We start from the raw sequence: 18,411 nt of genomic DNA, 5'->3' as shown, positions 1-18,411 counted from the left end.
AACCATACCTTAACCTATCCTTTAATGACAGACATTTAGGTTTTCTATTACTTTCTACCATGTCATTTTTATGCTTCTGTGGGATCTTAAATATTCTCTCAGTTCCTGTTTCATTTTATCTTCCACTCTGGAAAGTAATTTCAGTGACCATGACCTCTAGCTTAATAAATACTTGGATCTGTCAAGTTTCAATGCTGGTAGATATATTAGTCTGGATTCAATTTCAAGTAATAGAAACCCAACTCAAAGTAACTTAAGCAAAAAAGGGTATTTATTGGTTCACATAACTGAAAAGTCCAGGGGATATTCTAGCTTCAGGCACGGTTGGATCCAGGGGCACAAACGCTGTCATCAGGATTCAAGTCTCTCCATATTTTGGCTCTGCTTTCCCCTGCACTGGCTTCATTCTCTACATGGTAGGCCCTGTTGGTTTGAGGTTTTCATCCTACAAAGCTAAAGCACCTCAGTAAAGAGAGCTTCTCCTCCACAGTTCAGATGGATTTGCTGATTGATGAGGTCTGAATTACATGTTCACCCACAAAGCTCAAGGTTGGGACAGACTGTCCAAACCACAGACTGAAAATAGTAAGAGGTGGTTTTAAGAAACATCAGGGAGTTGTTACAACAAGATGGAATGGATGCTGGGCAATTAAAAACTACTGATGTCCAGGATAAGAACAGATATGAAAAAGCTTAATTTCTGCTTAAGAAGTTGAATGGTAACAGCTGGCATTGTTTCTTCCTTGGTTATAAAAGTATTCTAAAAAAACACCATGAGAGATAAGTTTGTCCTGTCCTCAAGAGGTCTGTAATCCATTTGAATGGAATAATAATCATGTCCAATAGCATATTTGAATGAAACCACAGTTTCAATACAAGCAAACTCAGTGGTCATGAGTCTGAGAGCCCAACTGTCCTGCTGATCTGAAGCAAGACAACTAGCCTTCTACATCAAATAATTCTGTGAGGCAATTTGAGTCAGCTGTAAATTTTAAGTACAGTGGAAACTTTTCTTCTTTTGCCAGGTTGAACTGGTATAGTTCTGTGTGTACTGGTGAATTGGACTCATTTCTGCACTACTGAAGGAGAGAAATGGACGCAGCTTTCGGTCTGCTGTATTTCTTCCAGACCTGATAGATGAGGTTCCAGGTGCTGAAAATGAACAATTACATACAGGAATAGAGGCCTACTCTGCACTTAAAAATATCTTTAAAAAAGTTGCTGGTCAAGGAGTATGCAGCAATGGTCTTTCCTGTTGTGAACATTGAGTCCTAGTGGGTGAGGTGTGGGTTGTTTCTATTAAAAATCCTTGTTGTATTGGGCACAAGATAGACTGAAATTGGCTGTAGTCTTCTCAAGGTGAGTCTAATTGCAGCAACATGTGAAAAAGGCAGGCAAGAGCTGAGTCAGGAAAATAGACAAGCAGGGTACCTTCAGAAAGGCCAGCCATACCAATAGCCAGAATATGATCTGGAAGAACCGGCAGATCAATAAGGAAGCTCTGTAAATTAGTTTTTACTCTGGGTACTCAGGGGTTAATCCATAGGGCTTATTCTGGATACAGTTTTCTGATCTTACAGAGCCAGTCAGGTACATCAGCTTTCAGTTTCTTGCTCATCTGCCAAAGAACTTTCAGCTCAGGAGAAGGCCTTATCCTCAATCAGACTTGAGGTTCTGTTTAGGAGTCTATGCTACATCTGGGAGTGACAGGGTCAGCAGAGCCAGGTTTGTCAAAGTTGGCCCTACTTTCTTTGGTAATCAAGTCGTCATCTTTTTTAACTCAGCCGATCTCTGAGAACCATCTTACAAGCAAGTCAAGGCCTCAGATTGGTTGAATGGTGCTGTTCAAAGATTTAGATGAGATCTGAGGCATGGAGACATGGAGACAGTAGACAGACTCCTAGGTTTAAGTTTTAGGTTTTTTGCTTTTCAAATCACCAATTCTTATATACAATGTTTATTTTAGACTCGAGCAGATGATCATCTTCATCTTAAGTCATTCCTTTTGACTGAGTATGGCAGGATTACAGGGAATGGCAGTATAGACCAATGTCTTTTTCTGTAAAGTATAGGAAAAATCAGAGACGAAAAAAAGAGCTGACAATTTGAAGGTCGTAGAAAATTGGAGATAATTTCTTCTTAACAAATAATAGTTGTATATACAAGGAGGCTAGTCATCCAGATTTTATTTTTATTTGTTGAGGGTGAGCAGTCTACAGCAACCAGACCTAGGCCTTGTTTGACGAGATGTAGAGTGGAGTCATGTAATCACAATTGGCCTAGAGAGAAACAAGGATATAAACAAACTATTTCCAATGTTTAACCAGTGCATTCATTCGAGTAGCTCAGGATAGCTGGCCTTTAAATTGACTGGGAAGTAAAGAATGAGTTTTCTCATGACACACATCAAAGTCTCCTTGTTCAACATGATCTGGTCTGAGAGTTCATAAACTGAATCCTTCCTGCTGAAACAGATAAGTTGTCTTTATGTCTGTTACAATGCCTCCCTTAAATATATATCATGGCAAGGAATGAAGTCAGCTGCTCTGAGTCAGTGTAAAATGACAGTATTGAGACTGATGTGGTTCCACTAAAATATCCACAAGGACAAAAGCTCTTAAGTCTACCGATAAAATCCTTAGCGGCAGTCTTCACAGATTTTGTTTTTCAAATCCGTCTGTTTCCAGCAAAAAGGTAGGCAATAAGCTATCGGAAATGCCCAGCAAGTAAGCTAATGGCCTGCTCAAAGGGCCAGCCTCCAACTCTCCCTACCACCTATATTTGGTGGTATCAGACCTCAAAAGATTCATCTTAAAAGAACATCTCTCGGCACAAGGCAGAGCAATTAAAAAAAAAATCTATTACTGGCTAGAAAAAACTTTTCCAAATGGTTTCATTTTAAATCACATGAGAAGGGGTGTTCAAAGATTGTCTCTTGAAGTTCAACTGTTAAAGTGAGCTGAATAGTCATAATAATTCTGGAGAATAGGCAGATATGCCAGTGATGAAGAAAAAAGAATTCAGCTTTTTTTAAAAAATGGTTATTAGCTCATTTACCCTGGAAACAGTAGTTAAACTGAATAAAAACCAAGGGGCAATATAACTGCTACTGGTTGAGTCATACAGTGATGTGTAGTTTGGAAAAGAAGATGAATGATAGATATTGAGCCCCTTTAGGAAATGTTGCCAGTATTTGAATTCGGCTTTCATAGTTATCTCTTGCTCACGAAGTAGAGTACCATGGCTGATAACAAGAGGTCAAATGTACAAGTTGCTCTAATATGGCCTTGATGAGGCACCAGCTTCAAAACCCACTTGCTGGTAATTCAGGTATTCATGGAGGGTCAAGACTTCAAAGTCATGTACTTCAAGTACCAGTAGAGCATCTGGTGTTGCTTAAGGGAGTCTGTCAGTGTAGGGTGCATAGAATTGTTCTCTGGCTATATCCCATTCTAGGAATCACTGGATATCCATCTGGAGTGGAGGGCTGTTAATCTAGGTTCACTTGACACCATCTTCAGCCCATGATCATTCCTGGGGTCAAAGACATGCCTGTCTTCTTGCACTTTTCTAAGTTCGCACACAGTATTTCTAAGAATGTTCAGCATCTACTGAACACGAACTGTGCTGAGTGGAGGTACAGAAAAGATTGGAATGCCATTCAGGTCAAACATATTGCTGTCTGGGGCAGTGGTTTTCAAACTGTGTTTGGAAGAGTTCAAGGTGTTGTAAGGAAGTCCCCTTAGGTGTCACCACGGTGGTAAAGGAAGATAGTCGTAGCAGGCTTCAGGCCCCTACTCTTGCTTCACTACTTCATCCAGAGCAGCTTCACTTTTACTCTGGGCTTCTGCAGTTTTCACTCAAAGGGCTTCATGGCCACAAAGCCTTTGGAAAACCAATGATCTAAGAATAAGTCGGTCACAAAATGCTGAAATACAAAAAATAGGTCACAGAAAGCAGAAACTGTAAGCAAAGCCTGTGGTAAACCAAGGTGTTTTCCTATTCTTTCCCTAATATGGACCATAATACAGGTTGATGGAGTTAGAACTCATCTGCTATAAATTTTGATTGCCTGCAGTTGGGCTTGTAAGTGTCTATCAGAGAACAAGGCTAATGATTTTCAGTTGCTACAGCACTGGGGTTTTTGCCTAAGGTTGCAAAATGCATCCAATTCTTTGTAAGTATCACTCCAAGAAGTCCATGGCTGGATGACTTCTCAAGCATTATCTCAAGGAGATTATCTCAAGGAGATAAATCTCAAGAAAATATCTCCTCATCCCTTTTCTCCCCTTCCCAACCTCCTTAACCCACCTGAGATGCAATGCCCTTGAACTAAACTTATGGTACAATTCTAGGGATACAGTTGCTAAATGTCATGGAATTTATCCAATTTGGGGTGATTTAACTTTCTTCCATTCCTTTCCTATGTCTCCCCATACATCTTCTAGAGATTCCCTTGACAGAAAATAAAGGTAATGGTCAAGATGCAAGACTCTCAGATGACAGAGACATACTAATTCAACCATTAATAAGAAGGTATGAGAAAGGGGGATTTTGAAGATGCTGTTTATTCTGGGGTGTCCAGGGCAATCTGTTGGCAATCAGGAAGCACTGGTTATAGTGCTCTAAAGCAGTTTCTGCATTCCATTAGATGTAATGATGCAAAAAATATCCTTCTGTGTTTGATTAAACTTAGGACACAATGGGTTAAACAGCAAAATGGAACTCTTTGCTACAAGTCTTTTTTTTCTTTTTAAATTAGACTTCTGAATTTAAGCACAGAAGCAGTAGTAATTTGCTACAAGTCTCCTGAGATCCTTTAATACACTATACCTCAATGTAGACTGGGGGAAGGGCCATGTCTTATATACTTTACTATCTTACTAGGTAACAGCTTTCTCCATGTCATATTTTTACACACACACACACACACACACACACAATACTGCCTTAAAAAAAACCAGGTGGCTCATTTTGTGTAAATACTAGTTTGTAAAGATAGGACCATAGATAAACTCTTAGGGCCCAGGAGTATCAGTAAGTCTTAAAAAATCTAAAAGTAGCTTTGTGTTTCATGTTGGGTAGCTTTGCTGTTACAACATGTCCCGTTTTTGACTTGACAATCTACCACCACGGAGATATTATGCCCTTAAACCGTGGGATACTGCCATGGGATTCTGGATTAAATGTAGCTATCACATGATCACACTTAAGACATCCTATGTGACTAGGGGCAACAGATCAGGAAGCCGGAAAATTTCCTGAGGTTCCCAATACCCAGCCATTTTAACACTGTGGGTAAAATGGAGGCTAATTCCAAGGAGAGTATTGGACTGGGAGTCAGAAAGCCTGGCCTCTACCACTTTCACAGCTGTGTCACCTTGGATAATTGCTTAACTTTTAAAATTTACATTCCCTCATTTCCAAAAAGGGATTATAATTCACTGTTATTTTGATAATTGAGATAAATGTATGTACAAGTGCTTTGAAACTGTAAAGTGCATTATAAACAGAGGGATTTACCATAGAGGTTCTACCTTGATGTATCAAGAGAAGCCTTTTCTGGAATCTGATGCAGCCTTGTGAGATGCTGTTAGGTAAGGGGACTCCTTGGTAGAATTTCTTACATTTGTGTAAAAAGTTCTGGTTCCTGAGTAATTCCAAAGAAGATGCTATGAGGAGTTCACTGTGCCTCTGATTTGATTCCAATGGGTCAGAATATGTTTTCTCATTCAGTAGGCTACTACAGGATTTGAAGTAGAAAAAACAGGGTCCAGTGACCTTCACGGGATCCTAGATGTTCACGAATTTCAACCATTTGAGATTGTGGGGTGTGGTCCAATGCTGCTCTCAAAAAGATGTTGCCTTTCTTCAGAGAGCATTAATAACTAAAAAATCCCCTGGTCCAAATTTATTGTGTGTCTCTGAAGGCTTTAACTGAAGAAATGAAATGCACACTCATGGAACAAACTAGGCCTTTGTTGTGATAAAACAGCTTTAGCTATTTGGCTTGAGGACTCTGACTTCACTCTAAAGGGCTGTGCTGAATCTGGGTAGAACAGGACAGGAGTGGAGGTAAAGGCCACATCATGATGGCTGAATGCCTCCTGGGTCACAGTGGTCCACTGGAATGGGTGTCTTCTTCAGTAGTAAGGTGGTAGGAATCATCTCGGGCAAAAATCCAGGTACCAGGTCTGTAGACTGATGGAATAGCACAGGGAAGGTAGTCAGAAGGTCCAGGTGAACACTCAGCAATCAGGAGGCACAGGACTAGAAGGGGCAGGGACAAAACAGGTAAGATAACAAATGCATGCAATTACAAACACAGGACTCTAAGTGGGTCTGCTGTCAGCACATCAGCAGCCTGATGGCTGTTAATTCTTGATGAGCCTGGCTTAGGCAAAGACAAATGATAAATGAAAACAAACAACAGCAATCCAAAAAAGAAAACACAAAAGTCTGATTAACACTCTCGACTTGTGGGAACTGTCTCAGCGAAGCAGCAAACAGAAACTAAGCCTTATACTTTAGGAGAGTAATTTGATCGGATTCAGGGTACTGGGCATTTTTTGGTGGGGAGAGGAAGTGGCTCCACAAGTGGCATAAAAAGAACTGAGATTTTAAGTTTCTATACCAACAATAAAACAAAGGAGACATTGCCCGTCTTCCTCTTCCAATGCCTTCCTCAAATTGTCTTATGACCTTCTCCTTTTAAAAAGCTGTCCTTTCATCTTAACAAGATTCCATCTTAAGTAGAAGCAAATAAGGTCTTGGTCCTTCTGTATGTAATACCCCATTCAACATACTGGTTTCTCCTTATGTCTGAGGGCTCCCTAGATCAAAATTTAGAATTAAAATACATTAAAACATAAAGAAACATGACCCATATCTAGCGACTTTTCTCCTCATTAAGAGTAATTTTAGTTATCACATAGCAATTAAGAAAACACTTACTGAGTGGTTATTCTGATAGCCTGCTCTCTAAACTCCTCCTTCCTAATAAATGCATCTTGACATGTTGTGGTTTATGTGGGCAAAGATGCACTAAACAAGGACCCTGCTTTCAAGAAGTCTGCTATCTGCAAAGACAGTAAATGCAGGCAAGTAACTATTTTACAGGATTTTGTATAGAGGATACATAACGAAATGTCATAAAACTTTAAAGCTCTATTCTGGCTAGTTAGGAGACTCATGGAAAAGAGGGCGAGTTGGATACTGAGAAAATGGCAGTTTTGACAAATGAAAAGCCAGAGAGGAGCAGTTCCAAAGTAGAAAAAGAGTATGAACAAAAGTGCAGAGATGGTAAAGAATAATGCATTTTGGAAAATGGCAAGTACCATGATTCACTTTGGATGGAGCGTCCTCAGTTTGCACTGAGGGTCTGGACAGAAACTCAGGTCTTCTAATTCCCAGTAACAATGCTGGTGGTAGTGCTTGCTCAGTCGTTGTCTCTTTTCTCACAGCAAGGTCAACAGTCCCAAAATTCAAAAATAAAAAAAAAATCTACCTCCAGTGTTCTTGCCGCATCCTGACAAGCTCTTTCGGGTTCCAGGTCCAGTTCTTGAAAATCTGGAAATCTGGAGTCCATGGCTGTGGCTACACTGAAAGTTATCTGCTCCAACTATTGCAGAACACTGTAGTGAAATCTTTTCAACCTCCAATCCTGGACATCTCATGTTTTGCCACAGAATTTCAAGCTTTGAGTTCCAGTTGTTTTTTTTCCCTCCTTTCTGCTGAGGAAAGCATCTTATCACCACAGTCTTAAGAGTCTTTTGAGGTACATCCAGATTTAATTACAAAAGAGCAAAAAGACCAACACTTTTTTTCTCCAAAACAGTCATTTCTCTGGAAGTGAGATTATCTGTCTCTGCCCTTTAGGAAAAGGGAATAGTCAATTGATTTTTTCAGACATTTGAATGAAATAGCATAACTGGCTAACATCGAATCAGACAAAATACACTTAAATGTGTTTGTGTTCACTTGCTTAGGGCTGTACCACTTGGTGAGCACCACTCCACAAAACGAATATGTTTGAAATCCAATTGTTCAAACATTTTTATAGTGTTTGTTGGATAATGGCCTGAAATTTGATAAAAGCAGCTGACAACTAACAAAGAAGCAAAAACTGGCATCTTGGACATCCTAGTATTACACTTGCAAGCAATTAGAACACGAGGAGGGCCAAGGAAAAAGTTAAGCTTTGAATCACTTCCAAATCTACTGATTTTGAGGTTCCGCAGTAGTTCTAACAAAACTTTTCAGACAATGTTAACTTTCGATTAAGAAAGAAAAAAACCCCAAACATCTTCAGGAATTCCATGCCAGGTTCAGTCTCTTCCAGGGAGCCCGCTTGCTAAAAGTCCACGTGCACCATTAATTAGCTGGGCTTGGCGGCACCATGTAAAAAGAAGCCTATTCACCACCAACCACACAGACTAGACATGTAAAGTAGGATCAAGTAATGCATGACAACCATGGTCGTGGAATATGGTCAATGAGAGTCAGAAAGGTACAGGCACCGGTACAAGCAGCAGAGTTGCCGGGCCAAAGGATAAAATAGGCTTATTTAAATAGGATGCTACAGAACACATCCACTCCTAATTGTAGCTGCTTTACACTGGGTGCCATTGTACCATATGCATCAGCCACCCTTCAGGCACCCCATGGTGAAAGAAAAGGATTCAGAATAGAAGCCAAGCAGGGGACCGTTGTTAACCCCGAATATCCATTATGCATAGAAACAGCTCACATATCCCAGGGACTCAAACAGGGCTTCAAATTGGTTGTGAAGGGTCCCAAATGACATCTAGGCCTCAGTTTCCTCTCTGTAGCATGAAAAAATTGTGATTCTTAACTCTTCTGGGTCACAGCCCCCTTGGAAAACTTGCTAGCGATGGATCATCATTCCCCTAAAACGCACATTCCCACAAATTTCCATCATTCCCCCAAACCGCACATTCCCACAATTTCAGGAAGTCTGGGGATCCCCAACTCCAATCCAAGGTTCCCAGGTTCAAAACCCAAGGATTGGGGAACTGCTAAGTTTCCTTACAACTCAAAAAAAATTACAAACAATAACCATCCTTTACGTACACCCACGCTTTACAGTTTACAAAGCAATTTCAACCCCACACACACTGATAGGCAGAGGAGGAAACTGAGGCGCAGACAAATTACAGAGTGACTCGCCTAAGGTCACTCCGCCAGCTGGTGGCTAGGCCCGGAAGCAAACCCAGCTCTTCCGACTCCGGAGCTCGTCTCCCCACCCCGGGGCTGCCGCCAGAGCTCCCGCCCCTCACTAAGGCGGCATAAGGAGGAAAAGGCAAAGTAGAAATCCCACAACCAACCATCCTCCGGCCCCCTCCTGCCCCCCCAACTGGGTCCTTGCAGGCCCCGAAGGGTGGCGCCAGGCCTCCAGGCCGGCCCCGGCCACCCCCGCCTCCCCGGCCGCTCCAAATCCCGCGGCCGCTGCCGCCGCCGCCTCCCCCGGAGCGGGGCGGAGCAGCTGCCCGCCGCCGCCGACCACCCGGACGACTCCTCGTCGAATCGCAAACGCATAGGCCGCCGCCCGAGTTCTGCGTACGAGAAGAAAGACGCGGCGCGAGCGCCAACGGCCACCGGGCGCGCGCCGCGGCGGCCGGGCCTGCGCCCCAAGAGCTGGATGCCAGAGCAGGAGAAAGAGCCGCCAACCGATCGCTCGATCGACCGCACGCCCGTTCCTTCGCCCTACCAGACCCGGGAGGGGGGGAGGGCGCGCCAGGGCTTCTTCGAGTTAGGGGCCTGACTCCCCGGCGACGAGACAAGATGGCTCCTCCGGTCCGCACCGCAGCTACCGTCCCGGCTGCGTCGCTCGGCCCGCCCCCGGTACTGTTTCTTTAAATGGCGGAGAGGGTCAGGAAAGCAGGAAGAGAGGCGCACGCTGTCACGTGACAGGGGCGGGACCGGCCAACCAAGATCCGGTCACATGGGGACACGCAGCCCGCCAATCAGGAGGGTGTACATCAGGGCGGGGGCGGGAGGAGCTGCAGCTTTGTGATTGGCTGAATGCTCCGCGGAGGCCTCGGGGGCTTGGGGCGTCGGGGAGTGTGCGAGGTGGCCGGGGCTGTGTGCACTACCAGAGACAAAGCTGTGGCTGCGGTGGCTGTGGTGTCTGTGACGGCGGCGGCAGAGCAGCTCTAAACGCCGAATTTCGTGTTGCTGAGTCCTGTCACCATCTCAACTAGCGCGGCGCGCGAGCGGCGGCGGAGGCAGCGGCGGCGGCGGCGGAGGCGGCAGCAGCACATGGTTCCAAGAGCGCGCTGCGGCTGTTGGGTTCCAATTGCGCGGGGAGGGACAAAGGCAGTTGTGAGATCCGGGTAGTGCCGGGTCAGGTGGTGCGCTCGCCACTGCCCTCGATCCGGTCCTTGAAAGCCGGGAGTAGCTCCTTTTCGTGAGGAGGCCGCCACGGGACCGAGGCCCGGGAAGGGCCTGAGGAGCTGAGGCTGTTGTCTGAGGGACGTGGGGGCGGGGCGCGGCCTGCCCGAGGTGCTGTGGGCGGGTCATTTGTGAGGTGTTTATGTGGGCCAAGTGTGAGGTAATCTGACCACCACCCTGAACTGGGTTTGGTCCGGCTTTGAAAAAAGAAATCGTGAGTGCCTAGAAGCTTTTTCAGTTGGGAGGTGGTGAAGCTGCAACTTGCGCCATATAACACTCCGTCGACATCTTGGTCTCCGTTCTTGGGCCTGTTTAAGAATCCTGGCATCACGTGTGGCGAAGACATGGCTGATCAGTTTTCTGACAGAAGTGGGTAAATTTCCGGATTGGTAAATTTCCCTACAGGAAATTTCGGGGAACCAAAAAAGGCTGGAAGAACATGAAGATGGAGCAGTCATAAACCACCCCACCCAAGGACCATCTCCTTCAGGACCATCCACACGAGACTCAGATTGTCTGAATTGAGCTGTCGCAACTTTATGCTAAAAGCTCCTTAAAGCTACAGATTTATGACATAGTTCCTTCCAAAATATTACATTGTAATCATTGAGAAGATTAAAAAAAACCTTGAAGAAATTGTAGTTTTAAATATCTCTGCATATATTTTGGATAGTTACTAGGTTACTTTAACTGTCATTAAGGAGCACAGACTTACTGAAGCATTACTGGACGGAATCCTGGGAAATCAATATCGTTATAAGGTTATATTTCCCAGTTAGCGGGTGAAGGGCTGGAGACCTTATTGCAGTCATGGCTTTCACAAATTACAGCAGTCTGAATCGAGCTCAGCTAACCTTTGAATATCTGCACACAAATTCGTAAGTATCTTCTAGGTGCCACTGAGGTAACCAGTAACTCATTCCTTGATATTATATGGAAATCGTTTCCTCAGAAAGTTTTGCTTTTTCACTTTTTGAGATCTATCCCACTGGAGTGAAATGTATCACTGGATATCTTGAGCTCTGTATTGAAGGACTGAGATCAGTGAAATACTTGTTGCTAATCCAGAAGAATCTGATTTTTGTTTATTGGATCAAAATTTTCTAAATGCAAACTTTAGTTATTTGAAGTCAATATGTTGAGTTGTTTCATTCAAGTGTTTATAGGACTCCAACAAATACTGCTCTATTGGATCGCCAAATGTTGGACTATTTTAGTATCAACCATTTCCCCTCTGTAGTGACAACGTCCTAAACAGTTAGGTTTATAACAAGTGTTTACTTTCTAACAAGAAAACAGAAGACATTTAAATGACAGCTTTCAAGAAGAAAATTTTTATTTTTTCAGAAGTTGGCTTTATCTTCCTGGCAAATTGCTCCTTACACCCAATGTTATTTGTATATGCTAAGCAGGAAACGGCAACTTGTTTATATCTCGATTTAGATAGTCTTTCCCCAAAATTTCCACAGAAACATACAGTGTTCATGGTTCTTGAGTTCATGAAGGAGTAATCTCATCACTCCAACGTGGTCTGGAATGATTCAGGTTTAATCCATATGCCCACTCTCTTGGAGATTGTCCAGTAGAGTCAAAACTTTAGTGTTTTAATACATTCACCTGTTACTTTTGAGATGAAGGTAAGTGTTCTAACATTCTAGTACCTGGAGAGGAGATGAGCAGCTACATGAATGGTCCAGTCTCTGAAGAACTCACTTCAGAGTTGAGAGTATAGACTTCCATTATGTAGTAATAGTACAATGGTTTTTTAGCTTTTTATGGAGAAGACAACATGTTTGTGATATCATAATGTCTGTAATATTTCTGCTATTTTTCCTTTAAAGGGAATAAAATTTTGCCAAGTAGTGAAGCAAATTGTCAAATGGTGAGAGCCTGGTTTTATTTTGTTTAGGAAATTTGTTATTTTTTTGAGAGACGGAGTCTTGCTCTGTTGCCCAGGCTAGAATGCAGTGGTGCAATCTTGGCTCACCTCAACCTTCACCTCCCAGGTTCAAACGATTCTCCTGCCTCAGCTTCCCAAGTAGCTGGGACTACAGGCATGCACCACCACGCCCAGCTAATTTTTGTATTTTTTTAGAGAGATGAGGTTCCACTATATGTTGGCCAGGCTGGTCCCGAACTCCTGACCTCAGGTGATCCACCCGCCTTGGCCTCCCAAAGTGCTGGGATTACAGGCGTGAGCCATCATGGCAGGCCTGTAGCAGTCATCTAGGCTGAATTCTCACACTTAAGTATGATGACCCTGAAACACACTTGGGTGAGGTTGCTGATTAGTGGTTATTCAGCTAGTTGATAGCATAGCCTTGGGAAAACCTTTAGTGTCCTTTTTAATATTTGAACTGCCATATTAAGAACAAGCAGTTGAAGGCCACTTAAATTTTCATGGATGACTGTGTTTGATAAATGGTTATCTCAGCTCTGAATTTTGGAATGATGGCAAGTCTGGAATTACAGATTTTGTGATAATCTTGGAAGACCATGAACTGGACTTCAGAATTTCAGTTCTTGTTCCAGCTTCACCAAAGACTTCATGGGATAATGATAGTAACAACAGTTAATTGCTTCATGTCAGTCACTATTTTAAACATTGTCCAAAGCAATCTTTACAGGAAGCCTTTGGGATAAGGATTATTCCTATTTTGCATTTGAGGAAACTGAGGTTCAAAGAGATTAAATTACATGGTAATGGCTATATAGCCGCCAAGTGGCAGACTTAAACGGTGCCAAGATTTAAGAAAGTGGGATTTATCTGGCCACAGTAGTTGGTGCTTTTAACCATTAGGCAGTGCCTACTGTAGTCAGTTTTACCTTCAAGAGCCTATTTTCTTGTCTATAAAGCAAAGGGTTTACTTCACAGTTTAAAAGTCTTCAATTTTAGTTTATCTCAATGAATCTCTAAGGACTCTGGGATATTTCTCCCTTCTTTTTCCCCCTTTGCTATTTTGTAGCTTATTGATAGATATTTGGCAGTGCCAAGGAAAGGAAAGAAACCAGTTAAGTCATTTGTTGGGGAATTTTCTGGGACTTTGACTTACCCATGTTGAACTGGAACCACCTGCTTGCATGAACATTTGAGGGTTGGAGTATCATTTTGGAAGCTCTGGAATTTCTTACCTGGATCACAAATTCGACCTTAGAAGTTGTTCTACTTTTTGATGTATTAGTCCTACCAGAAGAAAGTATAAACCCTAAACCAACAAGATAAGTTTTTTATTTCTAATTTCAGGAGATTTTTAAAGCATTGTGGTGACCTGATTGGAAGTTCATTTATAGAGAAAATAAATTTTAAAATTCTCACATGATGTTACTTGTAGCTCATAAAGATGGAAGATGAACCACCTCTGTGTAAAGTGGTTCAATAAGTCATCTTCAGAGAAGGGAAGATTTGTCTCTGTCTTCTCCTTTGTTCTGTTAAAATCTTAGGAACACGAGACCATTTCATGGTGTCTGACATCTATAGTATTGTGAATTAGGAAATAAATGGTCCTTTGCTTACTTCTCATTAAATGTAGACTTAGAAGCAGTGACCAGATGAGAAGTGTGGAAATCAGTGTGGTGCAGTGAAAAGACCATGTGCTTGCAAACCAGCCAAACCTGGGCTTGAGTGTTTCCTGGCTGTGTCCTTGGACAGGTCAACTTCTTGAATCTCAGTTTCTTCATCTATAAAATGGGGCTAATCTGACAGTTTTTATGAGGGTTATGTAAAATGATGTTTATAAAGTTCTTAGCTCATACGGTGATACACAGTAAACATTGTGTGAATGGTGAGTGTTATTCTATAATAGTTGATATAAACCAGAAGTTGGTCAGTGTGGTGGCAACTTGTTTGGTGCTAGTCATTAGGCACATCAGTTCTTAGTAAATTCTGGAGCATCTGTTGGAGACAGTGAACATCTGTCTTTTTGTATCAGGTCTTTGATAACTTGATGGTTATTCTCTTGGTTACATCAGCTTTTTAAGGCTTACAGCAGGCCTGGGAAATAAATTCTCATGATAACCTGAAAGTCTTCAGCTAATTTAACATCAGATGTTGCTAGTATGAGATGATAAATGTTAGGGTTTTTAAGTAAAGGGAGTTTTATGCTGTTACTTCTCTTTGGTAGTGGGTTTTGTGACTGCTACTTCAGATGTAGTGGTGGTAGTGATGTTCCTTTGGCATAAAATGTGTATATTAAGTCACTTTGTTTGCAGTACTGCTAAGTGGTCTGATAGAGCAGGATGCTTAAATATAAGATGTCTGCTATTTATTTTTGTTGGCACATTTAGTCACTTAACATCTTGGGCATATATTTCTGGTTTTTTTTTTTTTTTTTTTTTGGGTGGAGTCGCTCTGTCACCCAGGCTGGAGTGCAGTGGCACCATCTCGGCTCACTGCAACTTCCGCCTCCCAGGTTCAAGTGATTGTCCTCCCTCAGCCTTCCAAGTAGCTGGGACTGACTACAGGCGTGTGCCACCACACCTGGCTAATTTTTTGTATTTTTAGTAGAGACGGGGTTTCACCGTATTAGCCAGGATAGACTCGATCTCTTGACCTCATCATCCGCCTGCCTCGGCCTCCCAAAGTGCTGGGATTACAGATGTGAGCCACTGCACCCAGCCTTATTTCTGAGTTTTATGGGTATGTGAAGTGAATGTAGAGGAGCCTGTCAACTCAGAGACTTAGATTACTTACTACTTTAAGCCTGTTGAGTAGGCTTATATCTTAAATATATTAAAGCCGTTTAAATGTAAAATGGTTGCTCTAGAATTTCTCAGCTTAATTTTCTAGCAGTTAAGGCAATTATCTATTGTCAGCACGTCTAGGAACTCAGCAGAAGGTATCACTGTGTGATGGGCCTATGGATGATCTATTGGTTTACATTCAGGATGAATGTAAATAGGGAGACCATTTTCGTTACGTAACAAGCTAATTTATACGTGAGTTTGTCCCTGGAAATGCTAAGCTGCAAACTATTTATACTGTGACACAAGTGATATAAAAGCCGTGATCAGCCAGGCGCGGTTGGCTCATGCCTGTAATCCCAGCGCTTTGGAAGGCCAAGGCGGGCGGATCACTTGAGGCCAGGAGTTCCAGACCAGCCTGGCCAACATGGTGAAACCCCATTGCTATTAAAAATACAAAAAATTAGCTGGGCATGGTAACTTGTGCCTGTAATCCCAGCTACTCGGGAGTCTGAGGCAGGAGAATCGCTTGAACTGGGAGGCAGAAGTTGTGATGAGTTGAGATCATGCCGCTGCACTCCAGCCAGGGCAACAGAGCAAGACTCCGTCTCTCAAAAAAAAAAAAAAAAAAAAAGCCATAATTAGTTGAAAGTGAACGAATTTTCAAAAAATCTTTGTCTTTTTCCAGTTGACCTTTCTTGGATCACACGCAAAGGATGTTTAGGTCTGTGAAGAAAAGAATTTCTAGGCCGGGTGCTGTGGCTCACACTTATAATCCCAGCACTTTGGGAGGCCGAGGCGGGTGGATCACGAGGTCAGGAGATCGAGACCATCCTGGCTAACATGGTGAAACCCCGTCTCTACTAAAAATACAAAAAAATTAGCTGGGTGTGGCGGCGGGCGCCTGTAGTCCCAGCTACTCGAGAGGCTGAGACAGGAGAATGGCCTGAACCCGGGAGGCGGAGCTTTCAGTGAGCCGATCACGCCACTGCACTCCAGCCTGGGTGACAGAGCGAGACTCTGTCTCAAAAAAAAAAAAATTTCTTTTGATGTTTATTCTATTCCAAATGCTAGCTAGCAATGAGTGTACTCTTGGAATATTATTTGGGAAAAAAGAATTTGTGCAGTTGGTATAATTTTGATTCTTATGATTTTAAGAAATATTTAGAACTCTTGATTTTAGCATCTGGAAGATCTATGTTTAATCAGTTGGAGGTCTGGAAGAGATTCTGAGTATTATCTCTGACTTTACCAACAGTGGTCACAAAAGGCCTCTTTTATGATATGTACTGCCATCACAAAAGTACCCTTTGGCTGCATTGTAAAGGCTACTGTTAGCTTATCTGGAATATGTATGTATGCATGGAACAGCAATGAGACTGTGTGGAACAACAAAGACCATTTAGATTTTTTTTTTTTTGAGACACATCTGGCTCTTTCACCCAGGTTGGTGTGCCGTGGCGCAGTCTTGGCTCACTGCAACCCTCGCTTCTTAGGCTCAGGCCATCCTCCCACCTCAGCCTTTCAAGTAGCTGGAACTACAGGTGTACACCACCACACCTGGCTAATTTATTTATTATAAATAATAATTTATTTTTATTTCTCTACTTTTTGTAGAGATGGGCGTTTTGCCATGTTGCCCAGGCTGGTTTCAAATTCATGGGCTCAGGGCATCTGCTGGCCTGGGCTTCCAAAAGTGCCAGGATTACAGGTGTGAGTCACTGCACCCTGCCCATTTAGAATTTTTTGAAAGTTCTAAATATGCAAGGCACATTTCTGTCTTTCTTTCTTTCTTTTTTTTTTTTTTTGAGGCAGAGTTTTGCTCTTGTCCAGGCTGGAGTACAGTGGCACGATCTCACAATGTCGGCTCACTGCATGCAACTTCCGCCTCCCAGGTTCAAGTGATTCTCCTGCCTCAGCCTCCCAAGTAGCTAGGATTACAGGCATCTGCCACCATGCCTGACTAATTTTTTTGTATTTTTAGTAGAGACAGGGTTTCAACATGTTGGCCAGGCTGGTCTCAAACTCCTGAGCTCAAGCGATCCACCCACCTCGGCCTCCCAAAGTGCTGGGATCATAGGCGTGAGCCACCACACAAGGCACATTTCTAAGCACTGTGTGGCAGGTGCTTTGTGCTTGCCCTTTTGAGATCTGCTTATTGCATTCTAAATTTCTCATTCTTGTGGGATGCTATCAGAAAATATGTATTGCTAAGAAGCAGTTGCAATTTCTGTTTTGGTTTTCTTGTCCTAATGGCAGAGGGTGTCAAAATTAGTTTTCCAGAATATTCAGATTGACCATTCTCACTACCAAAGACTGGAAACTTCCTTATTTATTCTGAAGTTAGTACATTCTGATGCAAGATGTGGTCTCATACTTAATATGGTTGTGCTCTTGTTTTTTTCTGGTAGCTGTATTTTTGAGATTCCTTGATTTACGTTAAAAGTACAAACTCATGTTGAAATGAGAAGTATTGGGATAAAATTGGTCATTTTATATTTCTATATAACAATCCTCAAAATTAAAAATATTTAGGATATATAAAATGAATTCACTTTGTAAGTTTCTAAGTCACTTACATGTTTGATAGGAAAATGACTGGTTGAAAGTTTGAGAACAAGTGTTAGATTTACTTTTAACCAACATTACCTTTGGCAAGTCACCTTAATTTTTAAGCTTATTTCTCCCTATTTAGTGGGGTAGTTTACAGAATACTTTTTGTTTATTCAGTTGGTAATTTGAAGAATTTAAAGTGATAATTCTAGAGACATAAATATTTTTTGTTCTTTAAATTTTTTTTTTTTAAATTTTTACCGAGGGGGCACAAGACAGATATTTTTAATAATTAAACATATGGGCCGGGCATGGTGGCTCACGCCTGTAATTCCAGCACTTTGGGAGGCTGAGGCGGCTGGATCACCTGAGGTCAGGAGTTCAAGAGCAGTCTGACCAACTTGGTGAAACCCTGTCTCTACTAAAAATATTTAAAAAAATTAGCTGGGCATAGTGGCAGACGCCTGTAATCCCAGCAACTCGGGAGGCTGAGGCAGAAGAATCGCTTGAACCCTGGAGGCAGAGGTTGCAGTGAGCAGAGATCGCGCCGCTTGTACTCCAGCCTGGGCGATACAGTGAGACTCTGTCTCAAAACAAAAAAACAAAACAACAAAAAAAACCATATGGCTGTTTTATGGACTTTTTTTTTTTTTTTTTTTTTTTTGAGAAATCTGTCTTTTCCAGCCGGGTGTGGCGGCTCACGGCTGTAATCCCAGCACTTTTGGGAGGCGGGCGGTTCACCTGAGGTTGAGAGTTCAAGACCAG

General features: G+C 42.5%; 2 protein-coding genes and 1 long non-coding RNA gene across 7 annotated transcripts in view; 1 reads left to right on the top strand and 2 right to left on the bottom strand.

The window, feature by feature from the left end:
• Positions 1–249: 249 nt before the first annotated feature.
• On the bottom strand, positions 250–7,475 carry LOC129023538 (uncharacterized). Of its 2 annotated transcripts, none has more exons than XR_008496833.2 (3): positions 7,338–7,475; positions 5,524–7,079; positions 250–3,928 (listed from the first exon to the last, which is right to left on the bottom strand). It is a non-coding gene; the product is annotated as an uncharacterized LOC129023538 (long non-coding RNA). The 2 variants fall into 2 exon arrangements; XR_010125944.1 differs by having other exon boundaries at positions 5,538–7,079.
• Positions 7,476–9,298: 1,823 nt separating this feature from the next.
• TUG1 (taurine up-regulated 1) lies at positions 9,299–9,772 on the bottom strand (the record flags this gene model as incomplete). The annotated part of the gene is made up of 1 exon (XM_063663159.1): positions 9,299–9,772. A coding segment is annotated over one exon (474 nt), but the record flags the coding sequence as incomplete, so codon positions are not given.
• Positions 9,772–18,411, top strand: part of MORC2 (MORC family CW-type zinc finger 2) — a 42,685-nt gene continuing 34,045 nt past the window's right edge. For 2 of the 4 annotated variants that reach the window (XM_054470337.2, XM_054470336.2), the window contains exon 1: positions 9,772–11,291. In XM_054470337.2, the coding sequence (XP_054326312.1) occupies positions 11,224–11,291 (68 nt within the window). In that variant the 5' untranslated portion in view covers positions 9,772–11,223. Of the gene's footprint in view, positions 12,296–18,411 lie in introns of all 4 variants that reach the window. The other 2 variants (XM_054470338.2, XM_054470339.2) reach the window with 2 other exon arrangements.

This window comes from Pongo pygmaeus, chromosome 23 (assembly GCF_028885625.2).
Source record: "Pongo pygmaeus isolate AG05252 chromosome 23, NHGRI_mPonPyg2-v2.0_pri, whole genome shotgun sequence".
NCBI classification, from domain to species: domain Eukaryota; kingdom Metazoa; phylum Chordata; class Mammalia; order Primates; family Hominidae; genus Pongo; species Pongo pygmaeus.
Note: the sequence above shows the minus strand (reverse complement) of the source record. Positions and strands in the feature narration are given on the sequence as shown.